General features: G+C 42.0%; 1 protein-coding gene across 7 annotated transcripts in view; it reads left to right on the forward strand.

Moving 5' to 3' along the window:
• PDE5A (phosphodiesterase 5A) overlaps positions 1–20,009 on the forward strand; it is a 350,069-nt gene extending 330,060 nt beyond the window's left edge. For all 7 annotated transcript variants that reach the window (XM_044301149.1, XM_044301132.1, XM_044301166.1 and 4 more), the window contains 3 exons: positions 8,171–8,245; positions 13,077–13,160; positions 17,681–20,009. In XM_044301149.1, coding sequence (XP_044157084.1) covers positions 8,171–8,245; positions 13,077–13,160; positions 17,681–17,830 — 309 coding nt within the window. In that variant the 3' untranslated portion in view covers positions 17,831–20,009. The remainder of the gene's footprint in view (positions 1–8,170; positions 8,246–13,076; positions 13,161–17,680) is intronic.
• The last annotated feature ends 391 nt before the right edge of the window (positions 20,010–20,400 follow it).

Consider the following 20,400-nt stretch of genomic DNA (forward strand, 5'->3'; position numbering starts at 1 on the left):
ACATGGCCAAGATTTCCACAGTGGATTTTGCAGGTCCACAGAAGGAATTTCCAGCTGAAAATCAAAATGGCTAAATGCATCTGCACACAGATGAGCTCCGTTGTGGTTCAGGGGAGCTAATCTACACTTCTTAGGCCCCTTTCACACGAGCGAGTATTCCGCACAAGGGCAATGCGTGATGTTAACCCATTACACCCGCACTGAATCCTGACCTATTCATTTCAATGGGTCTGTGTACATGAGCGTTGTATTTCACGCATCATTTGTGATTTGCGTTGAAATCGCAGCATGTTCTTTATTCTGCGTTTTTCACGCAGCCCTGGCCCTATAGAAGTGAATAGGGGTGCGTGAAAAACGCAACGCATCCGCAAGCAAGTGCGGATGCGATGCATTTTTCACTGATGGTTGCTAAGAGATGTTGTTTGTAAACCTTCTTTTTTTTAATCACACGCGTGAAAACGCATCAATGCGCATTTCACCTGCGCGGAAAAAGCTGAACAACTGAACGCAATCGCAGACAAAACTGACTGAACTTGCTTGCGAAATGGTGCAAGTTTTCCTGAACGCATCCGGACCTAATCCGTATAGTTTGTGTGCAAGAGGCCTTACTGCCAAATCAATCATCATCAATACTGAGCATGCCATGGTTTTTAAATCTGCAGGGGATTAATTGTTTCTTGCAGATTTTTTTCCTGGAGCGTGTGAAAATTACAAGAACATGTCATTGTGAAACATTGATGGAATTCTCAGTTCCATGTCCGTCAGTTACATATTACACATTTTTTTTTATGTTTTCATCATTTGAAGCCATAGGTACCCAAAAATATATAAATGTGCAATATATTCTTTTATCATTATGATGACAAACTGAAAAGAATAGCGTGGTATTAAACAAGCAGGAAGTGCTCAAACCTACATGCAGTTGTGCATATATATATACAGGGGAGCAAATCCTGCACTTGTGGGCCGTTGCCAATGACGATCCCCAGCAAAAATGCATACAGTGGAGGATGCCCGCAGCGAACCAAAAGTACCACAATAGACATCCTACCCAAGATAGTAATTATGTGGATGTAATAATCAATATAACAAAATAATAGCAAAGACAGGTGCACTCTGCGGTCTTACTAAACTCTCAAACTGATGTTAAAATTGAGAGATTAGCCAACATGTCCTACGGTGTAGGACATGTCTGAGCCCGAGCACCGCGCCAAGGTTTCTCAAGTAGCTCGGGACCTAACACTCACCTACCTGTGCCATGTGGGCAATACCAGGAGCCAGTGGGCCAATTACAGGAGCATGAGGCCAACTCACAAACAACTCACCAGTTACCTCCAGCATGTAACCATACTTGCAATGGGAGGAGGGAGGAGTCTGCGAGTCCCACTCAAGACTGGCTGATATGGCCCAGGCCTCACAGGTGCACCTAAATGTGGCCTGTAGATGGAAAACAGGCACATTTAAATTGGAGTTTATACACCTCCAGGCATCTCTATATATACAAACTGAAAAGAATGGCGTGGTATTAAACAGGCAATTTAAATGTGCCTGCTTTACATCCACAGGCTACATTTAGGTGCTCCTGTGAGGCCTGGGCCTTATCAGCCAGTCTTGAGTGGGACTCACAGACGCCTCCCTCCTCCCATTGCTAGCATGCTGGAGGCAACTGGTGAGTTGTTTGTGAGTCAGCCTCATGCTCCTGTAATTTGCCCACTGGCTCCTGGTATTGCCCACATGGCACAGGTAGGTGCGTGTTAGGTCCCTTGCTACTTGAGAAACCTTGGCGCGGTGCTCGGGTTCAGACATGTCCTACACCGTAGGACATGTTGGCTAATCTCTCAATTTTAACATCAGTTTGAGGGTTTAGTAAGACCGCAGAGTGCACCTGCCTTTGCTATTATTTTGTTATATCATTATGATCACAACTTTTTCATATGTTTCACCATTGTCTAAGGTCAGTGTGCATTTACTCTATGGGTGACTGAACTAAGGGCTCATGCACACGACCATATGTATTTTGCAATCCACAAAAAATACGGATGACATCCGTGTGCATTCCGTATTTTGCGGAACGGAACAGCTAGCCCCTAATGCAACAGTACTATCCTTGTCCGTAATACGGATGATGAGTAACTTCATTTTTTTTTGCGTACCCGTTCAAATAAATGGTTCTACATACGATCCTTAAAAAAAACGGAACGGACACAGAAAGAAAATACGTTCGTGTGCATGAGCCCTTAGAGGCAGGTAAAATATTTATCAGAATTTTCATTTCACAATACGGCATACAATTTATGCAGCTAGAATGCCACATTAGAATCCCAATATTAAAGTTCCCGTCTGACTATTAGGCCTCATTCACACTTCAGTGCTAGGTCAGTGATTTCCATCAGTGATTTGTGAGCCAAAATCAGAAGTGGAGCCTCCACAGACATGAGGTAGAAGGAAAAGATCTGCTCCTGTTCTGTGTTTAGAGTTGCACCTGGTTTTGGCTCACAAATCACTGATGGAAATCACTGACCAAACACTGAAGTGTGAACGAGGCCTTAGGTCTCTTTGACACAAGCGTTATGGATTCTCTCAGGGTCTGTTCAGGAAAAAAAACTGGTGGTTTTGCATGCAAGTTCAGTCAGTTTTGTCTGCGATTGCATTCAGTGTTTCATATTTTTTTCTGTGCAATCAGTTTTGGATGCGTTTTTCACACGTGTGAAAAAAAAACCTAAAGAATGACAATTTACATCTCCTAGCAACCATCAGTGAAAAATGCATTGCATCCGGATGCAATGGTTTTTTTTCACGCAAGCCACATTAACTTCTATAGAACAAGAGGATATAAAACATGCTGAAATTTTTCCTAATAGCAGAAATAATGTGAACACAGACCAATTGAAATGAATGGGTCAGGATTCAGTCCGGATGCTACGCGTTTGGAAAACTCCCTCATGTGAAAGAGGCCTTAGATGGAAGCATACTTACCTGCGCCCTGCGGCTCTGTTCAGACTTCAATTCTTCACACTGCTTGGCAGCTTCTGGAATGGACAGTTGTCATGTGTGCCATGGCAGCCAGTGACTGGCAGCAGTGGTGGCATGTCCCCCAAGCAGCATGTCACTGGTTCATATGCCGCTTGGGGACAAGTGCCACTTGGGTAACCAAAGATGTCGGAAACCGAATGGTGGGGAGCAGGCAAGTATTACGGTGTACAGCTGCACATTTAAGCCATGTTCCTTTCTTGCAGATTCACACCACTTTCTGCTAAGCAATGGCCCTTGTCAGACGAGGCATGAAAAGTGTCTAAAACACTTAGGCCTCTTTCACACGGGCGTCATGTTTTTTGCCCGGATAAGAGGCGGGTGCGTTGCGGGAAAATGCGCGATTTTTCCGCGCGAGTGCAAAAAATTGTCATGCGTTTTGCACTCGCCTGAGAAAAATCACGCATGTTTGGTACCCAGACCCGAACTTCTTCACAGAAGTTCGGGCTTGGGATTGATGTTCTGAAGATTGTATTATTTTCCCTTATAACATGGTTATAAGGGAAAATAATAGCATTCTGACTACAGAATGCTTAGTATAATAGTGCTGGAAGGGTTAAAAATAATAAAAAAGTTAACTCACCTTCTCCTCTTGTTCGCGTAGATCCCGGTCTGTTCTTTAGCTGTGGACTGAATGACCTGAGGTGATGTCAGATCACATGCTCCAATCACATGGTCCATCACCATGGTGATGGAGCATGTGATCTGACGTCATCAAAGGTCCTTCAGCCACAGCTAAAGAACAGACCGGCCTCTACGCGAACAAGAGGAGAAGGTGAGTTAACTTTTTTTTATTATTTTTAACCCTTCCAGCACTATTATACTAAGCATTCTGTAGTCAGAATGCTATTATTTTCCCTTATAACCATGTTATAAGGGAAAATAATACAGTGAATAGACTGTCACCTAGAACCCATGCGTGAAAATCGCACCGCATCCGCACTTGCTTGCGGATGCATGCGATTTTCACGCAACCCCATTCATTTCTATAGGGCCTGCGTTACGTGAAAAACGCACAAAGAGGAGCATGCTGCGATTTTCACGCAACGCATAAGTGATGCGTGAAAATCACCGCTCGTGTGCACAGCCCCATAGAAATGAATGGGTCAGGATTCAGTGCGGGTGCAGTGCGTTCACCGCACGCATCGCACCCGCACGGAAAACTCGCCCGTGTGAAAGGGGCCTTACTGTGCAAAATATGTACTCCAGTTTTTTTGGTGCACATTGTGCCAAAAATCTTTCACATTTTCAATAGTAAATCTGCCCAAATACAGAAAATGCATAAAAAGTTAGTGGTACAGACCTGGATGAACAGTTTTTACATGTAGAAAACACTGAACCGCTTTTACAGCTCTGACCACTATCCAAACTGAAATTGTCAGAAATGCTAAAAGCTTGCAAACAAATGGTGTCTAGCTACTTTATACATATTACTTTTTCATTGTACATTTTCATCTCCAAAAACGGAAACTATTCCTGAAAATGCTGATGCATATAAATAGTAATTTATATCAATATGTTGATTAAATACAGAGTATAGTAAATGGTGGAGTTGATTGTTTCAGATCCCTGGATATCAGATATCAGCATTTTTACTAATCAACTGCTAAGAGCAGTTAAAGGGGTTGTCCAGCATTAGAAAAACATGGTTATCAAGAGTAATATCCTGAAAAATCCTTTAAAGGTGCCTGTATATCTTCAGTAGCTGTTAGCTGAAATCTATCTCTTATCACTCCTCCATACACGTACACGATCGAACGTATGTTTTTAAAGGGGAGAGAAGAAAAAGTCTCTGCCAGACATCGCTGGAGGCAACTTATCTCCCAGGAGAACAAAAGAATCATAAAAAAAAAAATCAGTTTACCCGATCCTTTTCTCCCCCAACATAATCTCTCAGGGAAGATTCTGGAGCTCCCCATACATACAGCCAGGTCCATAAATATTGGGACATCGACACAATTCTAACATTTTTGGCTGTATACACCACCACAATGGATTTGAAATGAAATGAACAAGATGTGCTTTAAATGCAGACGGTCAGCTTTAACCACCTCAGCCCCCCTAGCTTAACCCCCCTTAATGACCAGACCACTTTTTACAATTCTGCACTATACTACTTTCACGGTTTATTGCTCGGTCATACATATTACCACCCAAATGAATTTTACCTCCTTTTCTTCTCACTAATAGAGCTTTCATTTGGTGGTATTTTATTGCTGCTGACATTTTTACTTTTTTTGATATTAATCGAAATTGACCCAAATTTTCGGTTGTAAAATTTTTCAATTAAAACTACATTTCTATATAAATGTTTCTCTAAATTTATTGTTCTACATGTCTTTGATAAAAAAAAATGCAATAAGTGTATATTTATTGGTTTAGGTAAAAGTTATAGCGTTTACAAACTATGGTGCAAAAATGTGAATTTCCGCTTTTTGAAGCAGCTCTGACTTTCTGAGCACCTGTCATGTTTCCTGAGGTTCTACAATGCCCAGACAGTAGAAATACCCCACAAATGACCGCATTTCGGAAAGTAGACACCCTAAGGTATTCGCTGATGGGCATAGTGAGTTCATGTAAGTTTTTATTTTTTGTCACAAGTTAGCGGAAAATGATTTTTTTTTGATTTTTTTACAAAGTCTCATATTCCACTAACTTGTGACAAAAAAATAAAATTTTACATGAACTAACCATACCCCTCACGGAATACCTTGGGGTGTCTTCTTTCCAAAATGGGGTCACATGTGGGGTATTTATACTGCCCTGGCATTTTAGGGGCCCTAAAGCGTGAGAAGTAGTTTGGAATCCAAATTTCGTAAAAATGCCCTGTGAAATCCTGAAAGTACTCATTGGAAATTGGGCCCCTTTGCGCATCTTGGGTGCAAAAAAGTGTCACACATGTGGTATCGCCGTACTCAGAAGAAGTAGGGCAATGTGTTTTGGCGTGTATTTTTACATATACCCATGCTGGGTGGGAGAAATATCTCTCTAAAAGACAACTTTTCCAATTTTCTTATACAAAGTTGTCATTTGACAGAGATATTTCTCACACAAAGTTTGGGTCTATGTAAAAATACACCCCAAAACACATTGCCCTACTTCTCCTGAGTACAGCGATACCACATGTGTGACACTTTTTTGCAGCCAAGATGTGCAAAGGGGCCCAAATTCCAATGAGTACCTTTTAGGAGGGCATTTTTAGGCATTTGGATTCCAGACTTCTCACGCTTTAGGGCCCTTAAAATGCCAGGGCAGTATAAATACCCCACAAGTGACCCCATTTTGGAAAGAAGACACCCCAAGGTATTCCTTGAGGGGCATGGCGAGTTCCTAGAATATTTTTGGCCGCCGGATCACACTGCCGCAAGTGTGAAAGTAGCCTTAGGGGAAAATGATTATTTTATTTATTTTTTTATCTTATGCCCCTCACGGAATACCTTGAGGTGTCTTCTTTCCAAAATGGGGTCACTTGTGGGGTATTTATACTGCCCTGGCATTTTAGGGGCCCTAAAGTGTGAGAAGAAGTCTGGAATATAAATGTCTAAAAATATTACGCATGTGAGATTTTATTTTTTGTCACACGTTAGTGGAATATGAGACTTAGTAAGAAAAAAACTAATTAATTAATTCCCGCTAACTGGTGCCCAAAAAAAATTCTTCTATGAACTCGCCATGACCCTCAAAAGTGATCTTTTTATAGCGCCGCAGCGATTTTACGGTGTTTTTGCAGTGATCAGAAAAAAAAAAATTCTGTCACTGCGGTGGGGCGGACTGAACGCAAGTGTGGGCACAAGATCAGGCCTGATCGGGCGAACACTGCATTTTTCGTAGAGCCTATAGAACATGTCCTATTCTTGTCCGCAATTGCGGAATAGAAAAGGCATTTTCTATATAGTTCTGGCAATGTGCGGATCCGCAAAATGCGGAAAGCACATTGCCGGTGTCAGTATTTTGCAGATCCGCGATGACCGTGGATCCGCAAAACACATACGGACTTCTTAATGGAGCCTTACAGGGGGGTGATCAATGACAGGGGGGTGAACAGGGAGTCTATATGGGGTGATCACCCCCTGTAAGGCTCCATTCAGACGTCCGTATGTGTTTTGCGGATCCGTGGATCCACAAAACACATACGGATGCCTGAATGGAGCCTTACAGGGGGGGTGATCAGGGAGTCTATATGGGGTGATCACCCCCCTGTAAGGCTCCATTCAGACGTCCGTATGTGTTTTCCAAAACACATACGGACGTCTGAATGAAGCCTTACAGGGGGGTGATCAATGACAGGGGGGTGATCAGGGAGTCTATATGGGTGATCACCCCCCTGTAAGGCTCCATTCAGATGTCCGTATGTGTTTTCCAAAACACATACGGACGTCTGAATGGAGCCTTACAGGGGGGTGATCAATGACAGGGGGGTGACCAGGGAGTCTATATGGGGTGATCAGGGGTTAATAAGGGGTTAATAAGTGGCAGGGGGTGTGGGGTGTAGTGTAGTAGTGTTTGGTGCTACTTACAGAGCTGTCTGTGTCCTCTGGTGGTCGATCCAAGCAAAAGGGACCACCAGAGGACCAGGTAGCAGGTATATCAGACGCTGTTAACAAAACAGCGTCTGATATACCTTTCAAGGGTTAAAAAAACCGAACGATCGCTGCTGGCAGGCTGTAGATGCACTTGTTTACCTGCCGTTTCCTGTGAACGCGTGCTCGTGTTCACAGGAAATCTCGCGTCTCGCGAGATGATGCGCCGGCGCATCAAGGAGGAATGAATCGACCGCCTCCGGACCGCAATCCTGTGTTAGGCGGTCAGGAGGCGGTTAATTTGAGGGCATTTACATCCAAATCAGGTGAACGGTGTAGGAATTACAACAGTTTGCATATGTGCCTCCCACTTGTTATGGGACCAAAAGTAATTGAACAGAATAATAATCATAAATCAAACTTTTACTTTTTAATACTTGGTTGCAAAGCCTAATGCGTATTTTTACATATATTTGTGACATTATATAATACTTTCTCTAATGGTATCTCTTTTTATACTGTTAACTTTATCAACAAGTTGAAACACTTTGCTCCTACTATATATTCTGTATGATAAAGTTTTACATTGTACTAACTAAATATATTTATGTCACTTTCAGATAGCTGAACTTGTTGCAACAGAATTTTACGACCAAGGAGATAAAGAGAGGCAGGAACTAAAAACTGAGCCAATTGTAAGTATAAAGTCCATTGCATAGATCTACTGTTAATCATGTTACATTGAAAAGTAAAATAAATAAAGGTAATGGTCTTTCATTCTTATGGGTGTGACCTGCCTATAACCTGGTATGATAAGGTGCATATGTGCCCTTTGTGCACCTAGAGCACATGGATGTAATGAACAATATATTAGCCAATGCAGATATGTAAAGTAATAGCTTCCTCTGGCAGTACGAAATAGGGTCCCTGATGGGAACAACTTCTTTAACCTTTTTACATCTTGTGACGTAAATGTGTTGTACATGGTCCTGGACTTTAAATTTACACCTCTGTAAGTGTACAGTGCAGGCTAAAAGCACCTGTTCCTCTAATCTAAGGCCTCATGCACACGGCCGTTGGGCGGCCGTGGCCATATTGCGGCCCACAAACGGCAGGTCGGCAATCCACGGCCACCGGCCGTGTGCACCCCGCTTCCGGACCCATTCACTTGAATGGGTCCACAATTCCGGAGATGCGGAACGGAGTCACGGAACGGAACTGCGGACAAAAATAGGCAGTTCTATGAGGGGTGCCGGCCGGGTGTATTGCAGATCCACAATACACTACGGACGTGTGAATGGACCCTAATGCCGCTACCTCTATTGGACTTAACAATCACTTGGCATCTATTTCTACCCCACTTACAGTGAAAAACTTAAAACATATATATATATATATATATATATATATATATATGAATAATTGTCCCCCAGAGGTATTTTAGGACCACATGGAGATCATATTATGTTAACAAATATCTTTACAAACCTAAAAATATATATACCAAAAAAACACACTGCCCATGCCAACACAACCATCACTCTTCACATAGATCATACATTATTGTGTATGAAAACCACTGAAACAAAATAGGCACCTCATTTTTGTATTTTATTTTAGTGTATATTAGTGCAAATTATTTTTTGTACCTTTTGTATGCATTTCCCCTAATAAAGCTAACGGAAATGTAATAAAATGCATTAAAGGGAACCTGTCATCAACTTTATGCTGACCTCACTGAGGGCAGCATAAAATAGTGACAGAAATGCCAGCATTATAATCATTGCAGCACAGGCTTTGAAAAGAGTCAAATTTACTTGAGAAAAGCCATGGCTATTTATAATCTTCTGCACTGTTACCCATCTGCTGATGGTTGGCAGTTCTCTCCTATATATAAAGGGAGAAAACTAGGTAGAAGACTGTCAGTCATCAGCAGGTGGGCAGGGAGAGCAGGAATATATGAATAACCAGGACTCTTCTCAGGTGGCCGTGACTGTTTTCCAGGCCCAGTCTGCAATGATTGTGATTAGAGATGAGCGAATCGAAGCTGACGAAGTGGAATTCGTTTAGAATTTCAGGAAAAATTTGATTCACAACGAATGCGAATTTCCTCGTGTTTCGTGGTAACGAATCGCAATTTTCCTAAAATGGCGGCTACATGTGTGAGGACTGAGGACATGGGGCAAGGAACTCTGGGAAGGTGGGGATCACCCAGATTAACATGCCTGTATGCAGCCAATTAGCAGCCAGCCAACCCTGTGATGTCACAGCCCTATAAATACAGCAGCCATTTTAAATTCTGCCATTTTCCAGCGTTCAGAGTGCAGGGACAGCCGTGTGAAGGCGCTAGGGACAGCTATTGGAAAAATGATTGTGGGGGAAAAAAGACAGAAAAAAAAAGATTTATAAGTGCAGGGAAAGGATAGGGATAGGGAGGAATCATTTCACAGCATCTTAGTGCAGGGAGAGACGTCAGAAGGCGCTAGGGACATTGATAGGAAAGTGATTTACAAGTGCAGGGAACGATTATTTGGGGATCCATATAGTCATTAGACAGCTCTGTCATTCCAGCTTTTTGTTATTGGGCTGCAAGTCTTATTTTGAAAAGCCTTCAGAGCAAGCATGCTCAACCTGCGGCCCTACAGCTGTTGCAAAACTACAACTCCCATCATTCCCGGACAGCCTACAGCTATTAGCCTACAGAAGCGCATGGTGGGAGTTGTAGTTTTCCAACAGCTGGAGGGCCGCAGGTTGAGCATCCCTGCTTTAGAGGCTTATGTCTTAGTATCTTATTCAGTACCACTAGAAAAATATATACGCATTTCACTGTTGCAGTTATTTCTGGTGAAAGCGTATAGGGGCGTATTTCAGTAACAAAAAATATATATACGCACTGCACTGTTGCAGTTATTTCTGGTGAAAGCGTATAGGGGTGTATTTCAGTAAAAATTACAAATATATACGCACTGCACTATTTAATTGTTTTCTGGTTAAAGTGTATAGTGGCCTATTTCATTCCAACAAGAAATATATATTCTCAGATCACTTCTGCAGTTATTTCTGGTGAAAAGCGTATAGGGGCCTATTACAGTAAAAAAAGAAAAATATTTTTAAAAATACCTGGGAAGGGAAGGCAAACTGGCACTGCAAAGTATATCAATACATAATTGTATAAAGTACTAACAATAGGGCATATAAAATCTTTCAGTTAGACCACATATATGATATTAAAAACAAGTAAAGTGCAAGTGCGTAGCCCAAATATAGCAGCATCACATGGTAACAGTTAATAAAACAAGCAGACACCAAGCTACCCACCTTTCCAGTGCCCCCTGACATACCCTACACGTGTCGCCACCAGGTGATTTATTACTTGGGCTAACACATCACGTATTATAGGTTGTATATTGCATTATGTGGCCCCTATTGGTCGTTGTGATAGGTTTTTTCTTCTGATCTGTCAGAAGGAAGGAAAAATGAGATGCACAACGGATCCTGTCTGTGTAGCAGCTGTAAGGTCTGTCTGGTCCCATCAGAATTGCCTTGTAATTTGGTAGCTAAAAGCAGGAGTGGGTAGAAAACACAGAAGACATGCAAATATTCCATTCATGTGTCATTTCTGTTTTACATCTACTCTTTTTTTTTTTTATTTTTTTTACATTATCAATACTGATGGTTATTGAGCAAATGCTGACCGAGTAAAGGCGGATGCTCCACAGACAGGATCCGTTTTATGTGGGTTATTGTTCTGATGGATCAGAGGAAGGGAAAATTAATCAATGACTCTGTCCGGGGGGCTCTACTTGTATACGCGTTTAATAGAACAGGTTCTGTAGACATCTATGTGGAATCAGCTGCCGACGGTGTAAAAGGAGTGCGCTTCTTCTTGGCACTAACATCGACCTGTAAGGCTGAGTTCATACCTGAGTTATTTGGTCAGTTTTGGCCCCGTGACTGCCCTAATAAGTGAAGTGTGCAGTGGTTCTAAGAGCAACGCCTGTCATCTGCATGTCATACGGATTCACAGTATTATTTCACTACCAAAGCAGACTCCCTGTGCATGTTACTGCAAGGCACAGTGTTCTACACCACTAAAAAGGCTCTCAGCAGCCAGGAAATAGCAGTTTTTCCACAAATATATTCGGATCGAAACAAATTTTTCCCGAAAAATTTGGCGAACCGGCAAATCGCATTTTAAAAAAATTCGTTCATCTCTAATCGTGATGTTGGTTCTCGGCAACCACTTACTTTTAACTTTTAAATGACAGACTGCTGAAATCAACTCTCCTGTTAGTATGGGCAGCATAAAGTTGATGACAGGTTCCCTTTAGGCTACTTTCATACTTGCGTTTGGGGTTCCGCTTGTGAGATCCGTTTGAGGGCTCTCACAAGCGGCCCCAAACTGATCCGTTCATCCCCAATGCATTCTGAATAGATAAGGATCCGTTCAGAATGCATCAGTTTGGCTCCGTTCCGCCTCCATTCCGCTTGCAGCGTTTTGGTGTCCGCCTGGCCGTGCGGAGCCAAACGTACGGATGGGTACGGATCCGTTTGACGTTGACACAATACGTCCCCCATTGACTTTCAATGTAAAGTTAGGAGTCCCTATTAATATACAATCGGATCTGACTTTTCTCCAATCCGATGGTATATTTTAACTTGAAGCGTCCCCATCACCATGGGAACGCCTCTATGTTAGAATATACTGTCGGATCTGAGTTTTCACGATCTAACTCAAATCCGATAGTATATTCTAACATAGAGGCGTTCCCATCGGATTTGAGTTAGATCGTGAAAACTCAGATCCGACAGTATATTCTAACACAGAGGCGTTCCTATAGTGATGGGGACGCTTTAAGTTAGAATATACTAAGAACTGTGTACATAACTGCCCCCTGCTGCCTGGCAGCACCCGATCTCTTACAGGGGGCTGTGATCCGCACAATTAACCCCTCAGGTGCCACACATAAGGGGTTAATTGTGCGTATCATAGCCTCCTGTAAGAGATCGGCTGCTGCCAGGCAGCAGGGGGCATTTTTGTACACAGGTCTTAGTATATTCTAACTTGAAGCGTCCCCATCACCATGGGAACGCCTCTGTGTTAGAATATACTGTCGGATCTGAGTTTTCACAAAAAGCTGTTATGCAGACGGATCCGTTCTGAACGGATACCATTGTTTGCATTATAGGTGCGGATCCGTCTGTGTAGATACCAGACGGATCCGCACCGAACACACGTGTGAAAGTAGACGTAATAAGCACTATATGTGTTGCAAAAAAAAAATCTAAAATTATTTTGGAAGCCCAATAAATTATAAAGCTAGAGTAGTTAAACAACCTGTGTGCACACATAGTTAAAGGTGTTATCCAAGAGTATAAAAATCTCCCCGTATGCCGGGCCCCTCACATTGAATATACCTACCTGGCTTCCCGTCCCTTGGATAACCCTGGTCATTTTGGACTAAGACACTGGTCATTAAGGAGTTAAGTAGAAATGTATATTTAATGTATTTTTTGTGGTTTCAGGATCTGATGAACCGAGAGAAGAAAGATAAAATACCCAGCATGCAGGTTGGATTTATTGATGCAATTTGCTTAGGGCTCTATGAGGTGGGTAAATACAAACAGTGGGGCAGATTTTATAATCCTGTCTAGAATTTAGACAGTTTAAACCTAAAGGGATCGTCTTATACTTCAACAAATGGCATTTATAATGTAGAGCAGGGATCAGCAACCTCCAGCACTCCAGGTGTTGTAAAACTACATTTCCCATCATGCACATTTGCTTGGCTTTTGGCTGTGCTCCCACAGAAGTGAAAGGAGCATGCTGGAGTTGTAGTTTCACAGCTGGAGTGCGAAAGGTTACTGATCCCTGATGTAGAGAAAGTTAGTACAAGGCACTTACTAATGTATTGTGATTGTCCATATTGCCTCCTTTTCTGTCTTGATTCATTTTTCCATCGCATCTCCAGGGGAAATAGGTAATAGTGTGCAAGCACAGCCACCACTGATGGATTGCATGGCGGTCATAACCCTTGCATACGATCAGTGTAAAATGCAATAAAAAAATGAATCAAGCCAGCAAAGGTGGCAATATGGACCAAATACATAAGTGTCTTGTATTAACTTTCTCTACATGATAAATGCCTTTTGCTGAAGTGACACAACCCCTTTAAGGTGGCCATACACATTAGTCTAAACTTGATCAAAATGGACAATTTCAACCAAAACAAATGTTTATCTGTTGAAATTTGACAAATAAGTATTGTTTTAGAGACAAATGACCGATCATCTGTCGGCCGTGTTTAATATTTTGTTCCGATAGTTGGACAAAAGATCCTTCTTTGAAAGAATGTTCTCAGAAAGATCCCCAGGTTTCATTGTACATGTATGTCCAGTCTGAACAACTGTAACGACCATTATGGACTAAAATGGGATGGCCGTGTCTGAAAAATGAATGGTCACCAGGTGTTTGTTCAACTGCTGTTCAACCATCAACCAACTTCTAAATAATGTGTATGATCACCTTAAGAAAGACAGTCTAAAATTCTGCCAAATTTTGTACAATAGCTGATGATAAATTTGATGCATTGCTAGACTCTTTTGTCTAACTTTATATTAACTATTGGTTGGTTTACTTTACACTGACATTTTGCCACAAAATTGTGGTGCACATCTTAAGTTACCCCCCTTTCAGCCAAGACCTGGGTGTAGGTGCAATTTTTCTCTAAGTGTGATTTCTTTCCTATCCCAATATAGTTATGTCAAACTTATAGTTCCAGTGTATGAAGCTGTGTGCCTTAGGGTGCTTTCACACAAGTATTTGCTGGCATTTTTCTGAACTTTTGCGTTTCTAGTGGCATTTTTTTCATTAGCGTTTTGTTGCAGTAGAAATGCAAGCTCCAGATGTTAGGTAAAAGTCGATGTGAAATATGAGTCTGAGGACACAAGCTTGAGGCCTAGTTCACACGAACGTTTTTTTTTGCGTGTGTACGGGCCGTTTTTTGGGGTTCCATATACGGTCCGTATACGGAACCATTCATTTCAATGGTTCCGCAAAAAAAACGGAATGTACTCAGTATGCATTCCATTTCCGTATTTCCGTTCCGTTGAAAGATAGAACATGTCCTATTATTGCCCGCAAATCATGTTCCATGGATCCATTCAAGTCAATGGGTCCGCAAAAAAAACGGAACACATACGGAAATGCATCCGTATCCGTTCCGTTTTTTCTGAACCATCTATTGAAAATGTTATGCCCAGCCCAATTTTTTCTATGTAATTACTGTATACTGTACATGGCATACGGAAAAACGGAAAGGAAACGGAAACACAACGGAACTCAAAAACGGATCAACGGATCCGTGAAAAACGGACCGCAAAAAACTATAAAAGCCATACGTTCGTGTGAACTAGGCCTTACGAGGGTAAAAACTTCACTGACCCAGATTTACTAATCCTATAGATGGCATACATTTAGACAGGCTGTCTAGGCCTATACCAGATTTAACCCAGTGCCTCATGCTGGATGATAAATGTGGCACAGGGATAGCTCTGTACTAACTACTGGTTGTCTTACTTTTAGACATCATTTTACACCACAATCTTGGTGCAATTTTTGCACAAAATGTCACATCTTAGGCCACATGAATTGTCTTCATCCAGGAATCGCCTGCATTATCAGACATTTCCAACCATGTGCACTCGGCTGGTGTCCATAACCTATTTATTCACCAGGAGCAGAGCAGCATATCGAACACGTCATGCATCGTTTCAAGAGCCCACCCCTTTGGCAAGCTCTTTGATGCTCTAGACAAAGTGGGCATGTCCCCAAAATGTTGTGTGACGGGTGCAATATGCTGCCCTGCATCTGGTGAATGAAAAGGGTTAAGGATGCCAGCCTTGTGTACACAGTTGGAAATGCATGATAATGCAGGTGATTCCTGGATGAAGACAATTATGACAGATCGTATGGACTCAGGTTTTTAACATTTTCTAGATGAAGTCATGGATTAATTATCTATTGAAGTTTGATCTGAATAAAAATAGCTGAACAGTGATTTAGTTCGCCCTGAATATACAAAGTGATTTATGCATATGTGCGGTGTAATAGAACTCCGTTGTGCACTGTTTTCTTCTTGGAACGTAAGGAAAGAAGGAGATCACTGCGGGCAACCCCTCTCCCGGGGCCCTTAGCAGTCCTGTGGTCTGCCTTTATTGACGGCATGTCACTGACTCAGTACTAGGATACTTACCTAGCATGTCATACACAATGGTATCAGCAATTAGACACCATAACGCTTCTTCTCACAATACAGCTTTAATTTGGTTGGTTTCCCAGAACCTAATCACCTGTATGAGGGTGATTAGGCTGACACAACATATAAGAATGTCAGAATACAGTGTTGAACCTGCCTTTCTCTTCACCACTCTAGCAACCAGACTCCCTTATATGTATATTATCTGTCTTTGAGCTATATTCAGGAGGTTTGGTGGGCAACTGGGGGCCAAATCTTATTGGCAGGGGCGTTGCTAGGGTCTCAAAAGATCCGGGGCACAAGCCCCAATAAATATATTGTTCCCCCCCCCCCCCCGTGCACTTTGCTGTACTTGCTATACAGCAGCACTTACCTGTCACATCCAGGGCCTCCAGGTGACGTCTCCTCTGTTATCATCTTCTCTCTCATCATCTTCTCCACTCGGTCTGGACAACTTCTCTCAGCCGCCTCGTCTCTGCAGAGACATCACAGACATCTTAACTTCAGATTAACCTCACATTCTATCATTATCCCCCAACTGGAGTCCCCACAGTGTTATCCTGTTTACGCACAATCCCATGTAAACATCACCCCCTAAGGCTACTTTCACACTTGCGTTCGTGCGGATCTGTCCTGTACTTGTACAGGGCGGATCCGCACCGATAATACAAACAAATGCATCCGCTCAGGACCGATTCGTTTGTATTAGATTTGAATTTCTAAGTCCCAATACGGATCCGTCCTGGCTTACATTGAAAGTCAATGGGGGACAGATCCGTTTACAATTGCACCATTTTGTGTCAATGCAAAGGGATCCGTCCCCATTGACTTACATTGTAAGTCAGGACGGATCCGTTTGGCTCCGCAAGGCTTGCAGCATTTTGGTGTCCGCCTCCAAAACGGAACGGGGGGTCGTACGGAGCCGAACGAATGCATTCTGAATGGATCCGCATCCATTCAGAATGCATTGGGATTAAACTGATGCATTTGGGGCTGCTTGTGAGAGCCTTGAAACGGATCTCAAAAGCGGATCCCCAAACGCAAGTGTGAACGTAGCCTAAACATTAAGTCCCATGTACATAAACATCATTCCCCCCCCACCATCCACTTTCAACATACAGTCCCATTTAAATAACATCACTCCCTCCCCCAGCCACCTCAAGCACACAGTTCCACGTCAATGGCATCCCTCCCTTCAGCCCTAACATACATCCCAGTTAAATAACTACAACTCCCAGCATTGCTCTGCCTCTCCCTTCACTAACCTCTCCTCATATACAGACATCACCATTAGGCTCCTTCTCCTCTTCACTCCGGTCCAATCCTGCACTGGTCACATGATGGTGACATCATCCAGGTCATCCTATCACACAGCCTGTTTTGCTGATCACATGACCTGTGATGTCACCACAGGTCCTTCATCTCTACCCAGTGTATTAGATTCAATTGTATTGCCGTTCTTTGTACGGCAATACAGTTGTATCTAGCAGGCAGGCAGGACATTCGGGGCATGGGACAAAACATCAGGGGCCCAGGCCCCGAATATTTTAACCTAGCGACGCCCCTGCTTATAGGGGACCTGTGGCCGCCCAAACAATCATCATTTTATAGGCCCACCATGCTTAGATTATGATCTAGGGCTCAACACATAGGAAATAGCTTTGACTGCCTGCTCAGTCAACCAGTGGTTGCAGTGGTGATCCACCTCATCCAGTGATTGGCTAAGTGGGCATTTCAAGTCGTTTCCTGTGTGTCTAGCCCAGTGTCAGGAAGTGGCGAGTAGCAACCCCTTTAACCTCATTTAGCTTTGCTTCCTTTTCATGACTGCCATTTCGATGACTTTTGCAACTGATTTGTTGAATTCTCTCCTAGGCTTTGGCAGAGGTGTCTGAATCATGCTACCCACTACTGGATGGCTGCTTGAGGAACAGACAGATGTGGCAATTATTAGCAGAGCAGCAAGAGAAGACTCTCCTTAATGGAGATGACAACCAGCCAAAAACGAACTGTGACATTGAATAAGCAACACCAACACCATCGTAGAGTCTTGTGGTACAAAATAGTATTACACTGTTTGGAAACCAAAATATATTTTGCCACTGTTATATTTATTAATTTCACATTTTCGTTTAAGGAAATAAGAACATGTAAATGACATATTTTCTAGAGAAGCAATATATTTTCTGATGTGCGCATTTACCCACTGGAGGCTCTTGGGCTTGATTCCTTTTTATATTGATCAGTGCCTTAAAGCATGGGTGCCATTTTAAATTAAGGACACCTGTCAAATGTGACACAGCACAGTAAAGAATAACTATAGCATTTTATTGCATGACTTGTTCACATACCGAATCAACTTGGGCTAATACTGCAAACAATGTAACACAAAATAATAATGTGAGTTTCTTGCAGATGTCACTAAGAAGAAATTATAAGTCATTGTCACAAGTCGCACAGAAGTCTTAAATGGTTTTTAAAACTCACTTTTTAATTTGCTCTTTTTCTCAGAGTAATTTACATGGTCGTCTATGCTAAATTTAATAGCATTATTGTGCGCCTTTAACTATATATTAAAAACACAAAAATTCACAACGGAGGTCAGTGACCAAATAAAGCAAAAGACTGCTGCATAAAAGTAGTGATACACACCACAGAACACATCCTTTTTCTTTTTGAAGGGGTTTGTTATTCAGTGTGATGCATAGTTTGAATGGGTTTGCTTTGTGACACATAAATCACTAGTGCCTGAATGGGGTTTGACCAACTGCTCACAAAGATGTGTAAAACACTCTGGATATAACTAATGATTATTATACAGTATAAATGACCAGCGGGCATAAGTTCTTTATTGCACTTATAATCTTGTGTTTATTGCTTACAGTTACCACTATTATATTAGAAGGGTTTTCTGATCTTATGCAGTGTGATGTAATACTTATGTACTGCCTGTAGTTGAGATGCTCTGTAAGCCAGTCTCACATGCAGTCACATTGACATGCTCCTGGTGTTTTATCTCCTGCTTATGTGAGATCCCATATTCTGAACATGTGGTTATCTCCACTCTTTCCCTTCTTATAGTATGGGATGTCACACATCTCCACTCTTCCTTGACTCTTTTCCTCGCTCCCTGTATCTGGAAGGATTGTGTTTCACATGCTGGGCAGCAAATCATTCAGTGTATAGTGAGCAAAAGAACAACACAGGGGTCTCCCACTAGCCAACCTACGTCTGGTAGCAGTTCTGTCTGGTGTGAAAACATTAAGTGAGAAATTAGGGCACTACCTTGCACCTTGTAATTGAGGGCATGTGGATAGATGTAAATAGTAGTAATGTCTGTAAGAGAGGATAGGAATCATGGGAACTGTAGTTTTTACATGGTAATGTTACAGTGTATAGAAAGTGTAACTAACAGTTTAAAAACAATGTTGCTTTCAAATTGTGAAGATGCTGTTATTTTTGCTATGAGATCTCCATTTCCATCTTTGTTTTCTTTGTGGTGTAGAACTGAAAGCATATGCTCTCAGTTGCAATAATAGTGAACTTAAAATTCATATACCACTAGGAGTGTATGAGGGAGATTTATCAAGATTGGCATTTCCTACGCTACTCTTGATCTCCTGGGCGCTGGAGTTAGATGTTCCTCTTTATAAATTAGGCCAATCTCTGACCAGATACACAAATCGTTGCCAGCTAGGCTAGTAAGGTAAGCCATCAGATCCAGTTGGAAAACAGAATTGAGCACTTTGATTTAGTTTTAAAGCAATGTAAATTGAAATTTCCTGTTTAACTTTTTTATAACTGTATGTATTTCATCAATCCATTTAGTATGTGAAATGTTTTATAATGTGGGTGTAATTTAAATTGTTGTACTTTTTAAATTAAACAAAGTTCCAGAACAGACATGAGGTTATTTTAAAAGACAGACACATTTAATTGTAAAGTAAAAGCAATTTGTCATTTTAGTACATTTACACTGGTGATCTCCAATCTGTGGCTCTCCAGCTGTTGCAAAACTACAGCTCCCATCATGGGCTGATAGCTGCAGCCTCTGGGAGTTGTCATTTTGCAACAACTGGAAAGCCATAGTTTGATGAGGATGAAGTGGTGACAAATGGGGATTCACTCAGAAATGATATATCGGTCTGCGTTACCATCAAAACAAAATGACTTACTGCCTGAAGAAAAACGTTTAAGAACTAATTAATTTTTGTTATCTTTAAAAACGTAGCTATCCGCCAAAATGCTAAAATCAGGCTGAGTGCAGGAGAGCGGCTACTGTCCGTTTTAAATATTTATCACATAGTCACCCTTCTGTCACACATAAACGCTGTTATCCAATATGGAGATATATATTACCATCAGTGTGTTGTATTCTTGGCACTTATGGCATGGATAACATATAAATAGTGGGAGCTATTGCAAGATATTTTATTTGGTAAGTGCTATTGTTTCTAGCTTACAAAGCCTCCAGCACCCCTAACCACAAGCCCCAATAACTCCCAATCGCCACTACACTAATTCCACATAAACCCTGTCACGGGTGGCCAATACAGCACCGGAGGCTGCACATCAGAGGCGTGCAGCGTTCTTCT

Source organism: Bufo gargarizans, chromosome 1 (genome assembly GCF_014858855.1).
Source record: "Bufo gargarizans isolate SCDJY-AF-19 chromosome 1, ASM1485885v1, whole genome shotgun sequence".
NCBI lineage: Eukaryota > Metazoa > Chordata > Amphibia > Anura > Bufonidae > Bufo > Bufo gargarizans.